This window comes from Brassica napus, chromosome A7, assembly GCF_020379485.1.
Source record: "Brassica napus cultivar Da-Ae chromosome A7, Da-Ae, whole genome shotgun sequence".
Lineage (NCBI taxonomy): Eukaryota > Viridiplantae > Streptophyta > Magnoliopsida > Brassicales > Brassicaceae > Brassica > Brassica napus.
Genome location: NC_063440.1, coordinates 28,116,779 through 28,133,990, shown reverse-complemented (window position 1 = coordinate 28,133,990; position 17,212 = coordinate 28,116,779). Strand labels below are relative to the sequence as shown.

General features: G+C 39.3%; 5 protein-coding genes across 5 annotated transcripts; 3 read left to right on the top strand and 2 right to left on the bottom strand.

The window, feature by feature from the left end:
• Positions 1-1,257: 1,257 nt before the first annotated feature.
• Positions 1,258-3,601, bottom strand: LOC111207157 (DEAD-box ATP-dependent RNA helicase 35). The gene is made up of 2 exons (XM_022704872.2): positions 2,588-3,601; positions 1,258-2,259 (listed from the first exon to the last, which is right to left on the bottom strand). The coding sequence occupies exons 1-2, from the start codon at positions 3,487-3,489 to the stop codon at positions 1,395-1,397; spliced, it is 1,767 nt and encodes a 588-aa protein (XP_022560593.2). The 5' UTR covers positions 3,490-3,601; the 3' UTR covers positions 1,258-1,394.
• A 151-nt stretch (positions 3,602-3,752) lies between these two features.
• On the top strand, positions 3,753-5,322 carry LOC106357427 (trafficking protein particle complex subunit 2-like). The gene is made up of 6 exons (XM_048736465.1): positions 3,753-3,880; positions 4,059-4,200; positions 4,447-4,532; positions 4,618-4,679; positions 4,859-4,944; positions 5,044-5,322. The coding sequence occupies exons 2-6, from the start codon at positions 4,120-4,122 to the stop codon at positions 5,134-5,136; spliced, it is 408 nt and encodes a 135-aa protein (XP_048592422.1). The 5' UTR covers positions 3,753-3,880; positions 4,059-4,119; the 3' UTR covers positions 5,137-5,322.
• Positions 5,323-5,527: 205 nt separating this feature from the next.
• LOC106354843 (amino acid transporter AVT6E-like) lies at positions 5,528-7,511 on the top strand. Its single transcript, XM_013794889.3, has one exon. The coding sequence runs from the start codon at positions 5,768-5,770 to the stop codon at positions 7,220-7,222; it is 1,455 nt and encodes a 484-aa protein (XP_013650343.2). The 5' UTR covers positions 5,528-5,767; the 3' UTR covers positions 7,223-7,511.
• Positions 7,512-10,319: 2,808 nt separating this feature from the next.
• LOC125576411 lies at positions 10,320-11,525 on the top strand. The gene has a single exon (XM_048736464.1). The coding sequence runs from the start codon at positions 10,824-10,826 to the stop codon at positions 11,349-11,351; it is 528 nt and encodes a 175-aa protein (XP_048592421.1). The 5' UTR covers positions 10,320-10,823; the 3' UTR covers positions 11,352-11,525.
• A 343-nt stretch (positions 11,526-11,868) lies between these two features.
• LOC125576206 (F-box/kelch-repeat protein At1g24800-like) lies at positions 11,869-12,585 on the bottom strand. Its single transcript, XM_048735633.1, has one exon. It carries the CDS (start codon positions 12,583-12,585, stop codon positions 11,869-11,871), a length of 717 nt encoding a protein of 238 aa, XP_048591590.1.
• Between the last annotated feature and the right edge of the window lie 4,627 nt (positions 12,586-17,212).

The following is a 17,212-nucleotide window of genomic DNA, read 5'->3' as shown; positions in this document are numbered from 1 at the left end:
ATTTTATATTAATCATTTAATATACAATATTTAAACAGAAAATCAGACAGAATCTTTTTAAATTATTAATCTGTTATATATTAAATGTATTAGCACTTTAAAATATAAAAACAATCATGCCCATTTCCCTATATTTTAGGAAATATCAATATGATGTGTTAAAAAAAAGGTTAAAATTAGAAACAATGCGAAAGATGTTAAAATGGTGGGTTAACTATTTTAACTTTCATATGTAATATTTATATAAACTTTCATTAAACTTATAAAATTATTTCTAATTTAAAATGTAATTATAATGAAACTAAAAACAAGTGTGAATGCAAAATTAAAAACGTTAAAAAATCAGTATATGTTATATTATATTTAAAATGGAAGATTTTGCAATATCTAATTTATTAAATTAAAGTCTTATGACTTTTTTATGTGTGATCTTTTATTTGGACCATGTCTTAGAAAATTTATTAAATTATACATAATTTCATTACAATATCATTAATATCTTAATCTTTTATTTGAAATACAAATAAGCAACTTTCCTTATGAAATTCAAACAAAATATTTAAAAACACTATTTGCAATTTATTTTCGTAATTAATTAGTTTAAATTCTGATTATTATTAAAATATAATTAAATATAAAATTAATTCAGTTTTTATTTAAAAATAAAAATTAAAATCACATCTAATAATTTAATTATATTTTACTGATAACTGAAATTTAAATTAATTAATTTTTGGGAATAAAAATTTAAAATATTTTGTTAGAATTTTTTTTAAAATATTCATTTGTATTTGAAATAAAAAATAAAAATATATCTAATCTATTTAATTAAAGTTATATTTTGGATTTCATATGTTATATTTTAATTTTGAACTATCAAACACGGGTTCATCTAATCAATTTAAATTTTATTATATAAAATATTTATAAAAAAATCTCTAACGATTTAAAGCTGGATGAAATAAAAAATTAAGATTACAATTAGTAGTTTAGGATGACTCATTTAGAGTTAGAGTTGATATCGACTTATAGCTGATATTCCATATGCAAAGACTAATATTCGATTTTTAGATTCCAAAGACGACATCCGATCTTTTTTAAAGATAAAAAATACGAACTCAAAGAATCTATAAAGCAAAATAATTGTTTAAAATGAAACTTAGCCGCGTAAAATAAATGTTTAAAATGAAACGTTACCGCGCATGGCGCGGGTTCTATTCTAGTGGACATTAAGTGACAGCCTAATTGCCATGCAAATGAAAAGAAAATATAATGTCAGCATGAAGATAATAGTAAGCTTGCAACATTACAAGGTTCGCTTTTCCAAAAACACATTGATAACGTTTGTCACCTAACTTGCAAAAGGGATTCTTGTAAGAAGATTGGAATACAGATTATATCTCTCCTCTGTATCCACCAGAGCCGAAGTAGTCTTTCCTAGAGTTAGATATGGCCACACTCTTCTGCTGCTCCAGTTTCGGACAGTCTCTAATACGATGTCCCAGACCCCCACAGTAAGCACAACCCTTGACACCACTTGCATTAGCAATATTCTCTGCTTCCTCCATCGGATCCTTCAGCTCAGCAAGGACAGGTGGAATCCTCTGTTTAGCTTCTTGCAGCAAGTGTTTCAGATCAAGCAGCGTGGTCTCGCTTTGGTTCTTGTTTATAAACGTAGTTGCTATCCCTGTTTTCCCACACCGACCTGTTCTTCCTATCCTGTGCACATAGTTCTCAATCTCCGCAGGCATGTCGTAGTTTATGACGTGCTGAATATCAGGGAAGTCTAACCCTTTTGAAGCAACGTCAGTGGCGACCAAGACGTCTTTCTTCCCAGCTTTGAACGAAGAGATTGCGTACTCTCTGTCCTCCTGATCTTTACCTCCGTGTATAGCAACAGCTTCCACTCCTTTCAGTAACAAGTACTCGTGGATATCATCAACATCAGCCTTGTTCTCACAGAAAATTAAAACCGGCGGAGAGGTTTTCTGCAGGCACTCAAGGAGGTAAACAATCTTTGCTTCTTGTTTGACGTATTCAACCTCCTGGATAACATCGAGATTCGCAGCTCCGGCTCTTCCTACGTTGACTGTCACAGGTTTCACCAGAGCACTTCTGGCAAAGATTTGAATTTTGGTGGGCATTGTGGCAGAGAAGAGAAGTGTTTGACGCTGAGACTTGAAATGGTCAAAGACTTCCCTAATGTCATCTTCGAAACCCAAATCAACCAACCTATCTGCCTCATCCAGCGTCAGGTACCTATATCAGTTTTAAAAAGAAGTTTAACATCATCGTCCAACTAACATGGCCTAGATTTGAAGGTACATGGCACAGCCTTAGGACTTTCAAGAGAAGAAAGATGCATTCAACGCTAAAAGTTTGTTCAGAGAAAAGAAACCATATAGAATCACAAATGAAAGTGCTGACAAAACCTAGACAACCCTATCGATCTCTGGCATTTACTAGGAGGAACAACAAAACGGGCACAATAAACCACAAATAAACAGATACTCCAACGAACCTAGACTAGTGTATAACAGTCCAGGCATAAGTGCAAAGAAACATATATACATAGGGTGGGAGTTACCTGCAGGCATCTAAGTTCATCTTTTTCTTGGCGAGCAAATCCTTCAACCTCCCAGGGGTAGCAACAACAATGTGAACACCTCTCTTGACAACATCCAACTGGGACCTCATATCGACACCTCCAATGCATAGCAAAGACCTCAAAGGCGCGAATCCAGCCTTGACCAAAGGAGCCACAAACTGTTCAACAACTTCGTAAGTCTGCCTAGCAAGCTCTCTAGAAGGGCAAACAATAAGGCCAATGGGGCCTTCTCCAGGACCAATAGGCATCATCATCTCCTCCTGGAGAGCAATCATGATCATGGGAAGCACGAAAACCATCGTCTTCCCGGAACCAGTGAAGGCAATCCCAATCATATCTCTCCCAGACAAAATCACAGGAAGACCCTGAACTTGAATAGGAGTGGGCTGCACAATCCCTTTCTCCCTGAGCGTATCCAAAATAGGTTTCTCGAACTTCATATCCTCGAAGCTCTTGATGGGAGGAGGAATGTCTTCACCGCTAACAATGATATGCCACTGCTTCCTGATCAAATCCATCTGCTTCCTAGACATCTTCCTAATACGCAAAGGAGGTTTCCAACCTGTTAAGAGAGGCTCTGTGTAAGTGATACCTTTGGCTAACTCACGAACAGACATGAGCGTCTTCTTATCAGAGAGATGCTCCATCATCTCCTTCTCTTGTAGGATGATTTGCTCGGTAGCACTGACTTCGGGTACGTCACGCTTGAGCTGAGTTGCTTGGACGAGCAAGCTAGGTTTGGATTCGGCGAGCTTCTCCTTCTCCGAAGCTTCTTCCTCCACCTCCAACACTTTGCCCTTCCGTTGAAGAATCTTCTGCTCTTCCAGCGCTCTACGCTTCGCAACTGGAACATACTCCACGTAATCATCGTCTACTTCCATGATTTGATGGAAACGAAAACCTAATCAAGTAGCAGAGCAAGATCTCTCTCTCTCTCTCTCTCTCTCTCTCTCGAATCGGGAGTAAAATATAGTCTGGGGAAACTGACCGACCCGGGGTTTCGCCAATCGGGTTAAGACGGCGTCGATACCATCCATCACTATTGGGCTGTTGAAGGGTCTCTTATTTGAGTTTATAAGGCCCAATAATTGAAATGGGCCTAATATACTGTAATCGTCATTATTCCTCTCCTGATCTCTAGCTAAACTAAACAAACACCCTGGACTTGTTAATCTCAACTCCTTGTTTTATCTTTGCACTCGACCATCTTCCGAAGAATTGGTTGTATTTCCTGCAGCATTTCGCATCATTCACTTGCATTCGTTTCTATTCGTGAGTTTTCTCCAATTTATTTTTTGTGAAAATTAGAATTGTTGATCCCTGATCTAATAGTAATGAATCTAACCTAGATTACTCTGGATTCAATCGTATCTACACGATTTGATTGATTGTTACCAAGTCTAAACTCCAATTTCACATTTTTTTTCTTTTTTTGATTTTGCTGTTGCAGGAGACAGACACAAAGATCTGTATTTTTTAAATCTATAATTTGTAGAGTGGGGAGGGATAGAATGGCAAACACAGCGTGTTTTATAATAGTGGGTCGGAATGATATTCCCATCTATGAAGCTGAAGTTGGTTCTGCTCCCAAAGTACTCTTCTCTTACTCCTCTCTTTCAGTTCCTGTTTCGGAGCTTTATATATATATTTTAATCCGAGGAGGAATTGGGTCTCACATATTCAAGTTTGTACAACACTATGCGTCCTTCGAATAAATATATTCAGGAGAATAAATTTGATCATCACTCTTGTTCATTTCAAAGTTTTGCTATTTCCCTTTGTTTAAAATTCTGTCTACTGTTGTACACCAGTCTCATTCTGTTCGCTCCGTTTGGCAGAGAGAAGATGCTGCTCAGTTGCACCAGTTTATACTACACGCTGCATTAGATGTCGTCCAAGACCTTGCATGGACTACAAGCGCCATGTCTGTAAACTCCCTTCCTTCCTTGTGGTGGTTATGTTTAAGGCATATAATTCGTATCAGTTTTCATATATTATTTACTCTTCAGGTTCTTGAAGTCAGTTGACAGGTTTAACGATCTCGTTGTGTCCGTCTATGTTACCGCTGGCCATATCCTTTTTAGTTCTTTCTTCCGTCAGAACTATTTATATTCAAGTGGAAATGATTTTTTTTTTTCCTTCTCCTGATTCATTCATCTAAGTACATTGTCAGATTGGTGGTAGGTTGGCTTTAACAGATTCAATTTCAAAGTCTTAAATATTTGTATCCTCCTTGATTAATTATCGCACATACACGACTCATGCTCCTTCATGATTCACGCAATGAAGACGGCATAAAGAGCTTCTTCCAGGAGGTGCATGAGCTTTATATTAAGGTAGCTCGCTCTTCTTTGATTTGAGCTGATCTAATTCGGTAGTAATAACATTGTTATTCTCTAAAATGGCATGATGATGGGAATCGTTTGTTCATGCAGGTTCTTCTGAATCCTTTGTATCTGCCTGGTTCTCGGATTACATCGTCACATTTTGACACCAAGGTGCGTGCACTTGCAAGAAAGTACCTGTAGAGAAGACCGGAGAGATCCTACTGACTTGCAGTTTGGTGGAGGTCCAAAGCCCAAAAGTTGCAGTCAATTGTTTGTTATTGTGTTTGTTTATGTTCAAATGCTAGAGTTCTATTCTTCATAGCTTCCAAGCAATGTTTTAATGTATGAGATTTTTTTTAGTAAGAGAAATAATCCATTCAATCCAAACCCCATAGTTTCAATTTTTGGTTGGTTGTTATCAAGTCTCTCTCCTCTCGAGGTAGTAAGTAACACACAGAAAGAAAGAAAGAAAGACTTTACTTGGAATTGAATCTATGGAAGCAAAACGCAAAAATGGTAAATGTCACGTGCGGAGTAGAAGTTTACCTTACTCTCTCTCTCTGTCTCGCAAACGAGGGAGGAAGAAGGACCAATCGAGACGTTGTTGAGACCCCTTAACCCCCAAATTCACCAGCTTCCTTTCATTTATCTTTTCCATTTTGAACAATCTCTCTCTCTCTCTCTCTCTCTCTAGTCTAAAACCAAAAAAAAAAGTATCTAACTTTCGTCATCTTCAAACTCGGATCATCATCTGTAAAGTTCATCTTCTTCCTCTCTAATTCCGATTTCAGAAAGAGAGAGTTTACATCATCAGATCAGATCTGGGGAGGGAATGGATAGCAGTTACTCCGTCATTTCCAAAAACTCTAACGTCGAGCTACAGAAACAGACCTCCAAGTTGCTTCCTCCTTCCGATGAAGAAAGCTTCGTCAATGATTTCGACGACACCCGCAGCCTCGTCGGCGACCAAGATGCCGACGGTCTAGACTTCGACATCTCTAATTACCCACTCGTTAACGCCAAATCGAGTCAAGGAGGATCTGGGATCCACGGCGCCGTTTTCAACCTCACCACCTCCATCATCGGCGCCGGGATCATGGCATTGCCCGCCACCATGAAAGTCCTCGGCTTGGTCCTCGGGTTCGTTCTGATCATCCTCATGGCGATTCTGTCGGAGATCAGCGTCGAGCTTCTGATTAGATTCTCGGTTCTGTACGAGTCCAGATCTTACGGCGAGGTCGTGCAGTTCGCGATGGGAAGAACCGCTAGGGTTTTGTCTGAGATTTGCATCATCGTCAACAACGGTGGCGTCCTCGTTGTATACCTCATCATCATGGGTGACGTCATGTCTGGTTCGCTTCATCACATTGGTGTTTTGGATCAGTGGTTAGGCAATGGGTTCTGGGACCACCGTAAAGTTTTGATTTTGATTGTTATGGTCGTCTTCTTGGCTCCTCTCTGCGCTTTGAACAAGATTGATTCCTTGAGCGTGACCTCAGCTGCTTCCGTGGCTCTCGCTGTTGTGTTTGTTGTTGTCTGTTTCGCTGTCGCGGCGATTAAGCTTGTAGAAGGAACTATCGATACTCCGAGGTTGAGTCCTGATTTTAGCTCCAAGGAAGCGATATTAGATCTTCTCGTGGTGATTCCGATAATGTCAAACGCTTACGTGTGCCATTTCAATGTTCAGCCGATCTATAACGAGCTCGAAGGTCGTTCGCCTCATAAGATGAACCGAGTTGGGAGAATCACGACGGCTATTTGCGTTGTTGTCTACGCTTCAACTGCTATATCGGGTTACCTTCTCTTCGGTGTGGCTACGGAAGCTGATATATTGACCAACTTTGATCAAGATCTCGGCATCCGTTTCAGCTCTGCGGTGAATTACGTTGTCAGAATCGGATACATTCTCCATCTAGTTCTCGTCTTCCCCGTTATCCACTTCTCCTTGAGAGAAACCGTTAATACCTTGTTGTTTGAAGGCTCGCCTCCTCTCTCCGAAAGCAAGAAGAGATCTCTGGGGCTCACATTGATCTTGCTGGCTCTTATTTACATCGGCTCGACGATGATCCCAAACATATGGACTGCTTTCAAATTCACAGGGGCAACGTCAGCGGTGTCGCTTGGTTTTACCTTCCCTGCTCTCATCGCATTACGGTTAGGGAAACAGAGCAATTCGTTAAGCTTTGTGGAGAGATCTGTCTCGTGGTTGATGCTAATCTTGGCGGTGGTGGTTAGCATCGTGGGAACCGTTGGCAACGTATACAGCATCAGAAGCAAATCAGATTAACGATGATGCTTGTTAATTACAGGATCTTGTAGATTTTTATTATACAAAGCAGAGATTCTCAGTCCAATACAGAAGAACCGGAAATCTTCAGTTTTTGTGACTGCTACATGCACCTTAGGATCTCGATCAAATGGCCTTTGTTCAGGCTAAATCCAACGATGTCCGGTTTGTGAATTGATTCAGGTTACGAGATTATCATCATAACCCATGAGCTTCTATGTATACAGACCAGATTCTTATTGATTTTTTTTTTTTTAATATTTATACACGCAATTTTGCTGTTTTTGTATATAGTTCTCCTTTGTTATTTTTGCTTCATTGAATGTTTTTTTATTTTCTGTTATCTTTGATCGTTTCGTGAATGTAGTCAAAACTCGCGATGGTTACACTTAAAAACCAGTTTTTAATCGACTAGGTATCTGATAATCGATTGGTTCAAATTTTTGCATTTTAACTGGTAACCACAAAAGGAATAGAAGAAATAAGAAAAAAAGAATGAAAAGGAATAAAACAAAAGGAAAATCTATTCCTCTCTTATTTTGTCAAGGAATAATTGTAGGCTCCGACCGGTGACCTTTTCGGGAACACGAGGAACGAATAGAAAAAGAATGTATAGGAATAAAATTGAAGGAATGAAAAGGAATGCTTGTTCCTTATCAAATTTAACAAGGAATGTTTTTGTTCTATATTTCTCTACAAAAAAAGGAATGGAGAGGAACAAGAAGGAAAAACTATTCCTTGTGAATGGTGATTTTTTTTGGGAATGATAAGGAATTCAGTGTTCCCCTTCGTTCCTTGGTCAGTCTTTTATTCTTTAAATCTTAAGGAATGTTAAGGAATCATAAGTAACAAATATTCCTTGTAAATGGTGAAAATTGTAAGAAATATTAAGGAATTAGCTATTCCCACTCATTCAATGTGGCTAAATTAACATTATTATAATTGTTTTGTGTAATTTATCTGGAGTTTGCCAATGATTTCATGAAAAAGATCTCCATAAGAAACTAAGGATCATATCAAAATATTAACTCAAATCAACGTCAAAACTAAACTCAACATAAATACAAAAACTTTTTAAATCAAATTTTAGATGAAAACGGTAAGAAAAAAAAATTCTAAAACAGACCAAGAAAAACAATATTTTAGCTCTTTGGTTTGTTGTTTTCGGCTAACAGTGAGCTTATGATTTATTTTTTATACATTTCGGATTACCAATACTCATCATTTACATTAGATTACTTTGTTTCATCTTATTTTTTCATGATAAATATGATCATGTTTTGTGCATTTGTTTTATCCTATAAATTGATATGAATAGATATTTTTGTGTTTACCATGACACTTCTAAAACACTTCTTTGTTTGATAAAAAATATACAACTTTGCAAAAGCATGTAGATGATATCCGCTACAAAATTGTCCATGTTACTTCAGAAAGCACACATGAGACAAAGTCAATAGAGGCCGAGTCAGAAGTGTTGCAGTACCTTCATATCCACCCAATACTTCTTCGGATCTCCCTAGTAGTTACCCCATGGGTTTGTAATCTTTATATATTAAAATTTGATTTTTGATTTATGTTTATTGTCTTCTGATAGATTATTTTTTTCTTTCTTTTTCAGAGAAATGGAAAGAAAAAGGTTTGATGCAAGGTTCTTAAGGATATAAGAACACTCAATGATGGAAATGGTGTTCACATTGTTGTTTTCTGCTAATAGTGCATAAGATTTATGTCTTCCTACATTAGAGTCACCAATACTCATCATTTACCTTACATTACTTTGTTTTACCTTATTTTACAATACTCATTTACAATAGTGCATAATATTTGTGCATTTGTTTTATCCTATTAAATTGGAATGAATAGATATTTTTGTTTTTATCATGATTCATATAGATTCTACGGATTCTAATGATTTGAATCTTTTTTGTTCTAGTGAAAAAAAATTAATTTAGACACAAGATAATATTTATTTATTTACCATGGTATTTAAAAATTTGTTAAAAGCATAATCAAACAAATTGACGACATTTCTAGTTTTCTTTCAGTCTCAGCCAATTATCCTAGAAACTGAAAAATTATTCTGAATGGACAACAACCAGAACAACAATCAATGGACGCCTGAACTGACAAGCATACAAAGCAGGTTTAGAAATGTAGATTTGATTTTCAATACAAAAAAGATGTAGCCTAGATCCACTACGATCTTCACGCATCGACGACTGAGACTATCTAGGGCGAATGAAAACTCTTTAAGAGACTGACGGTGAGAAACCACCAAGAAAAACTACTCGAGCTCGATGATGCTATTACTTTTGCTCATTACTACTTTGACCGAAGAAGATTGACCATCTAGAAATGTAATTTGGCGAAAAATGTGATTTTGTAGTTTTGATGGAAATACATAATTTTAATTTTGTTTCTCATGTTTTTGATTTTCTTCCAATATAAAATTTTAGGTCTGTAAATTTATTAGATATGATATCCAAATGGTTTTATTCCATGTATTTTCGGACTAAAAGAGTTTTACCCTATTTTGACTATTTCAATTTTGGGTATTGACCATATCAAAAACTTTTTAATTTGGATTGGGCTAATCCATGATTATCGTACCCAATTGGCATTTTTAACCACAACCCAAATGATCATCGTACCCAATTGGCATCTTTAACCAACAACCCAAGCAAAAGAGATGGGAAGTTGGTCTATAGTCTTTTTTTTTGTGCGGACAGCAGTTGTTATGGTAATTAAGGCGCAAATTATCAGTCAATGAACTTAAAACATAATGATACAGAAGTGGGAGTTAGCTAGTGACTGGTAGTGGTAGTGCATATGCACATTACTCATAATTTCACATGCTCATGACGCGTGATTCCCAATCTTGTCGGCGTATTTTTGAGTTTGTAACAGTAGATACGGTTATACAATATTCTGATTGTGATGGTTCAATATCTGCATGTTGCATCCACTTGTGTTAGATATTTGTAACCACATCACTCGATGATAATGGCTCGCATAATCTCTTAAACGCTTAACAATGATTTTATCTTCCTCCTTCATTCAAAAAAGCCAAACTGTAGGTACTCATAAATATATGAATTTTCTTTTCATTGACCTAGGAAATAAAATTATATATACACGAAATATTGCAGAAAAATATTAGTTTACTATAGAAGGTAATTTTTAATTTCCATCTATAGTAGTGGTATTTTTCTTGTGGTTATCGTTAGTTGACCTAACTAAGAAGATAATACTAGATATTTAGTTAAATTAATCCATCTTACCTGTAACGAAGAGCACTTCTTATAATTATTTGTTAAGTCAATAAAACTAACCATTTTTATTTAGCTTAAATAACGAAGATAATTTATAAAATACTATATGGCCATCAATTTCTGTTGCACTTTGGTCTACAGTTTGAGTCCAATGGTTCACCCACCTTACCAAGTTAGGCCCCGTTACTTTTAAAATAGTCAAAAAGCATCCTAAACCCAACACTCTCCTCCTCTATATTTACTAACGACTTTACCTTCCAAACTCTCACCAAAGTTTCTTGTCCTTCTTCTAACCACAGATCAAAAAAACAATCATCTTTGATCGCATGACAATGGATTGGTTCTCATGGCTATCGAGAACAAATCTGGAAGATTCGCTCACATACGAGTACGGTCTCTCCTTCTCACACAACGAGCTCGAGTACGAAGACATTGCTTACTTCAACCACGAGTTTCTCCAGAGCATGGGTATCTCCATCGCCAAACACCGCCTCGAGATCCTCAAACTCGCTCGGCGACATACTAAACCGTCTCGTTCTATTTCCAGAATGCTGATCGCGATTAGGAAGACCGGGAAGTGCTTGTCCGAGTACGTCCGTGCCATGATGAGACGTGAGGAATCGTCTCAGGCTCTCGTAGTTGTGAAATGGTCAAAGAGGAACAAGAGCAACGGAAAAGAAGAGAGACTTCTTCTGACGAATGGGACTCCATGTAGGCTGGATAGCTTCTCCAGTTACACGGGTTTCGATCATTACAGTTCGAATGATGATGATGTTTATTGTGGGAAAAATTTACAAGAGGAGGAGGTTATTATAAAGTGGGATTCAATGTTCCAGAATCTGAAACCAACTTGAAACAATCAGATAAAAATAGTTGGTTTAAGGGTTCTTCCACCATGTTATTCAATGAGTTTCCAACTTTCTTGTCTTCCAAGTGTGTGTGTGTGTGTTTCTATGTTTGGTCGGAGTAATTAGCTTTTGTAGACATTTTAATAACAGAGGAGTTAGTTCTGTGTTCATGTTACCAAACATTTCTCTACCTTTTGTGTTTTACTCAAAACTTATCAATAGCAGTATGACACAAACAATAAATAAACACAATCAACATGGTAAAAGAAGCTGTTACAAAGGGTGGTAGTTCCAACCGATTACATTTTTTCATACGGTTTAAGATTGGGATTTTGTATTGACGAAGATTAGAGATAAAAACTTGTCTTGTCTGACCAATTGATTGTTTTTGTCTTAGAAAAATGAGGAAGAGAAGGAAACTCTCAAACCATGATATGTCAATACATTAAAATAACTAAATATCAGTAAACAAAGGACCAAGAGAACGAAACGTCAAAACCATGAAACGGAGAAATTGCAATTCTCAACTGACTTGGACTAAGGTTGGACGAAAAGAGGAAGAGCAAACAAGTGGGGGAAGAAGAGCTTGACAGTGCTTTCCGGAATAGGGGGAAAAGTGTTGGAGTTTGAGAGCCTGTCCGAGATTAACAGATTGGATGTAGCCGGCTTGTCCAAACACAAAAGCGGTGTGTTGACTCGGAGGAGGGGCCGAGATGGATATATATGAGACTCGTTCAAACACCACAGCAACTTTGTTTTCCTCATCAACAAAGAAGCTCCCACCAAAATATGTGCTAAGCTTAAAATTTAAACGAGTGAATATAGGCCCCCCCGTTTCCACTACCAAAAACTTTGTCCAGGACACATGGTTGGGCTCAACCGAAAGGGTAACCCAAATCTCAAAAAAGTCAGATTCACAACCACCAAACAGGGCCGCAAGCTGCTCATCATCATCACCTCTAAGGAAGCTTGAGAGGGTGACACAGTCTTCATTGTAAGAGTGAAAAGGAAGAGGGAGGCGTGGTCCAAACCTCTCTTTGGTAAAGTCAAAACAGAGTAAGAAATCTTCAACTCCGTCAACTGGGATCGATCCGTCAGCGTCAGGCTCTATATCATCAAATCTGTCATGAGCAAAAAAGTAGGTGTTACCGTTGACAGACGCCCCTCGCTGATGCACATCTATCTCCCACTCCGGCTTCCCCTCTTCGAGGACTCTCCATGATGAATCAGAGCTGCTCATTTCATAGATTTCGCACCTGAAAACGCTTATTACTGGTCCAACGACACAGCTGTTGTGAGAACTTCTTCTGATAATCTTGAGTCTTTCTTCTCCGATCAAGTAACGACACAGCGGTATGTTGACCCAGAGTTCACCGCACTTCCCGCCACCTTGGGGAAGCCGCTATAACTCTCTGGAGCTGGGATCAAACCAGCAAGAACTAACTGCTCACAAGCGAGCTCCGATTACAACCTAACGGCTCACGATGATGATCTCTTTCTTTCTCTCTGTGATACTAACAGAAGACTTACTTAATCAAGAGAGAAGAGCTGTGACCTTATACTCGATCACTAACATGCGCTTAACCGACGCAGCTCAAGATCATCACACGTGTCCTCAGATTAAATCTAGACTTACAAAGACTCTAACTCATTCCGAGTCTTACCAACACTTAGACTATAGACTCTAGCTAAGATAACCTTCAATACCTTGAAGCCTCTAGATGATCTGATGACTACACTTCATCCTTCAAATCTCCACCTTAGGCATAGATCAACTTCTATACCTGCTCATGCTCTTAACCAAGCACTCCTGAACCCTCAACCGGATTCAGACCCCACACGGGACGTAGTCTACTCTTTCCCAATACGAAGCACCTTCAATGCTTCTTTCACCTTATAAACTGGTAGGACTTTAGTAAATACATCAGCTGGATTGTTGGCCGTTGCAATCTTCAACACACGGACAACTCCTTTCTTAATAAGATCTCTCCCGTAGTGATACTTTGTAGCCACATGTTTCGATCTTTCATGAAACACTGCATTCTTGGAGAGAGCTATAGCGCTCTGAGAATCACAGAAGATGTCGACTGTTTCTTGACCAAAACCCAACTCCTCTGCAAGACCTTTTAGCCATACTCCTTCTCGTATCGCTTCGGACATTGAAATGTATTCAGCTTCTGTAGATGACAGAGCCACCACTTTCTGCAGTTGAGACCTCCAACTAATTGTGTTCCCTCCAGCCGTAAACACAATCCCATTAATTGATCTTCTCTCATCTAAATCACCTCCATAATCTGAATCACAGTAGCCCTTCAATACAAACTCTCCTTTATTCTTGAAACATAACCTCGTTTCAATGGTTCCTTGAATGTACCGTAGTACCCACTTCACAGCACTCCAATGTTCAGGTACTGGATTGCTCATGAACCTGCTGATAAGGCCCACTGGATAAGCTAAGTCTGGACGAGTCCCTATCATCGCATACATAATGCTTCCGACTGCGCTTTGGTACGGGACTCCATTCATACTATCACCAATTTCTTCAATCTCTTTCTCTGACGGAGATTTTAGCTTGAAATGAGCTCCTAAGGGGGTCGCTACAGACTTGCACTGGTCCATCTTAAAGTTGTTCAGCACTTTTCTCAAATAACTCTCTTGTGAGACCCATAGACACCCTTTAGCTCTATCTCTCTCTATCTCCATGCCTAGAATCTTTTTCGCGTCTCCAAGGTCTTTCATTTCGAACTCACTACTGAGTAGTATCTTCAGTTTCTCGACTTCCACCTTATCTTGTGACGCTATTAGGATATCATCAACATACAACAGAAGATATACCCCATCCCCCTTCTCCACATTCTTGAAGTACACACAGTTATCATACTGGCTCCTCTGAAAGTTATTCTTCTGCATGAAGTCGTCGAAACGCTTGTTCCACTGACGCGGGGACTGTTTCAAACCATATAACGATCTCTTCAACAAGCAAACTTTATCCGGTTGATCCTTATCGACAAATCCCTCCGGCTGTTCCATTACTATATGTTCTTCAATGTTACCGTGAAGAAAAGCTGTCTTCACGTCCATTTGTTGAAGTTCCATGTTGAAATGAGTCACAGCTGACAACATATATCTGATCGAAACATGCTTTACTACCGGCGCGAAGATCTCTTGATAATCAATACCTTCCTTCTGCGAGTACCCCTTTGCAACTAATCTGGCCTTGTGCCTTGGTTCTTCGACTCCTGCAATGCCCGGCTTTCTTTTGAACAACCATCTGCAACCTATAGCTTTCTGATCCTTTGGTCTATCCACTAGTATCCACGTCTTGTTTTTCTTCAGAGATGTCATCTCTTCTACAGCCGCTTCTATCCATTTCTCACTGTCTGAGTCTTCTACTGCCTCCTTCATGTTGTTCGGTTCTGAACCTCCATCTTCCACCATCAAGCACATCAATACTTCAAATTCTGGTTCGTAACTCAAGAAGTCACACTCATATTCATCAAGTCTTGTTGGTGGATTAATCTGCCTTCTGACTCTATCTCGAGCTAGCTGATAGTTGGTGAGATCTATAGTTTCATCTTGTTGAATTTGTTCCATTGCTTCATCTCCTTGATGACCATTCTCTGTGGTAGTGGCTCCACCTTGAGAAGAACTTTCTGCTACTTTACGGTCTTCGTTCATCTCTATGTTGAGCCATTTCAACTCTTGAACCCGTGACTCTGATGTGTCTTTATCATCACTCTTGAGGTCCTTATACATTTTATCCTCTCTGAAAACAACATTTCTGGTAATAGAGATCTTCATTTCATCTATTATCCACACCCTGAAACCTTTCACTCCCTCTGGGTATCCTGTGAATACTCCACGCTTAGCTCTTGGGTTAAGCTTCCCATCATCTAAGTGAATATACGCCAAGCATCCAAACCTCTTAATTTCTGTCAATGTAGGCATTACCGAAGTCCACAACTCCTCAGGTACTTTAAACTCAAGTACAGATGATGGTGATCGGTTGATGAGATATACTGCCGTAGACGCTGCTTCCGCCCAAAATTTCTTCTCAAGGCCGCTTTCACTGAGCATACATCTGACTTTGTTCATGATCGAGCGGTTGAGTCTCTCTGCAACTCCGTTTTGCTGCGGAGTATACGTGCAAGTTCGATGTCTGACTATGCCTTCTTCCTTGCATAACCCATCAAACAATCGATTACAAAACTCTAATCCATTGTCTGTGCGAAGCTTCTTAACCTTCCTTTCTGTTTGAGTTTCCACCATCTTCTTCCACTCACAAAAGCTTCTGAACGCTTCATCTTTGTGTTTAAGGAAATAGACCCACACCTTGCGAGAGAAGTCGTCTGTGAATGATATGAAGTACTGACAATTGTTGAGGCTGAACGGTACGTTTGGAGAACCCCATAGGTCTGAGTGGATGTAGTCGAGCTTGTCCCTCGTCACGTGTTTGGCAGGTCCAAAACTTGACCGTGTAGTCTTTCCCAAAACACATGTTTCGCAAAACTTGAGCTCAGTTATCCTCTTGCCATCAAAGCATCCTTGCTTTGCTAACTCTTCCAACCCTTTCTGTCCAATGTGGCCCATTCTACTATGCCAAAGTCTTGTTTCTTCTTCATCCAGCGTTAACTGATTATCAGCTCCGTTCTCTGTGACATTAGCTTCTGGCGCAATCGCATCACCTTGAAGGATATACAAAGAGTATCTTCTCATACCCTTCATGAAGACAGTACAGCCTTTGATCACTTTGATCACCCCATTGCCTCCTTTGAATTCACATCCTTTATCTTCTAAGGTCCCCAATGAGATGAGGTTTCTTGTGATAGTGGGCATGTACCTCACGTCGTGGAGCAAGAACGTTGTGCCGTCTGGATTCCTGAAACGGACGGAACCGATCCCTGTGACCTCAGATATTGAGCCATTTGCCATCCTTACTCTTCCTGAAGCTTCTTCTCTGAAGTTTCTAATCAGATCACGTCTTGGAGTCATGTGGAAGGAGCAGCCTGTGTCTAGGACCCATTCCTCGTGGTCTGAACTTCCAGATGATAAGTTCACCTCTGCTGCAATCAATCCTACTAAGTCATTTGCATCATCCCTGACAGCTGCAGACGCTTCACCTTTCTCAAAAGACCCTGACTTTCCCTTGTTTCTTTCGAGCCACTTGTAGCATTGCTTCTTGAAGTGTCCCTCTTTACCGCAGATCCAGCAAACTCTTTTGCCTTCTTTGGATTTCGACCTTGACCGGCCTTTGTTCCTGCCAAAGTTAACAGTCCTAGAATCCGTTCTACCCCTCACGTAATGACCCTCCCCGTTTGATCTAGTACTAGTAGAGTCTTTGAATTCCAATTCCTTTGACCTAGCAGCACTAGCAACTTCCTCTACCTTAATAGCATCTCTACCATACTTGAGAGTTTCTTTTAGAGTGTCGTACCTGGCTGGGAGAGCGTTGAGTAGTAGAATGGCCTGGACTTCCTCCGGGACCTCGATGCTCAGGTTGCTAAGGTCCGCGATCATCTTCAGAAAGTCATCCATATTCTGGTCAATTGTTCTGGAATCTTGCATCTTGAAGGAGTATACTCGGAGCTGTGCGTGAACTCGGTTGGGAAGGCTCTGCGTCATGTAGAGCCTATCAAGAAGTGACCAAGCTTGAGCCGCGGTGGTACACTTGTCGATCTTTCTCAAGACTTGATCTCCAACACTCATGAAGATGAGATTCAACGCCTTCTCATCTCGTTCGGATCTTACAGTCTCGCCTTCTTCACGCTTCTTCTTTGCTTCTGGTTCTTCGTCTTCATCCTTTGTCTCTGAATCTTCAGCCTTCTCCGTTAACACATCCTTCAGGCCTTGTACGCTGAGATTCGCGT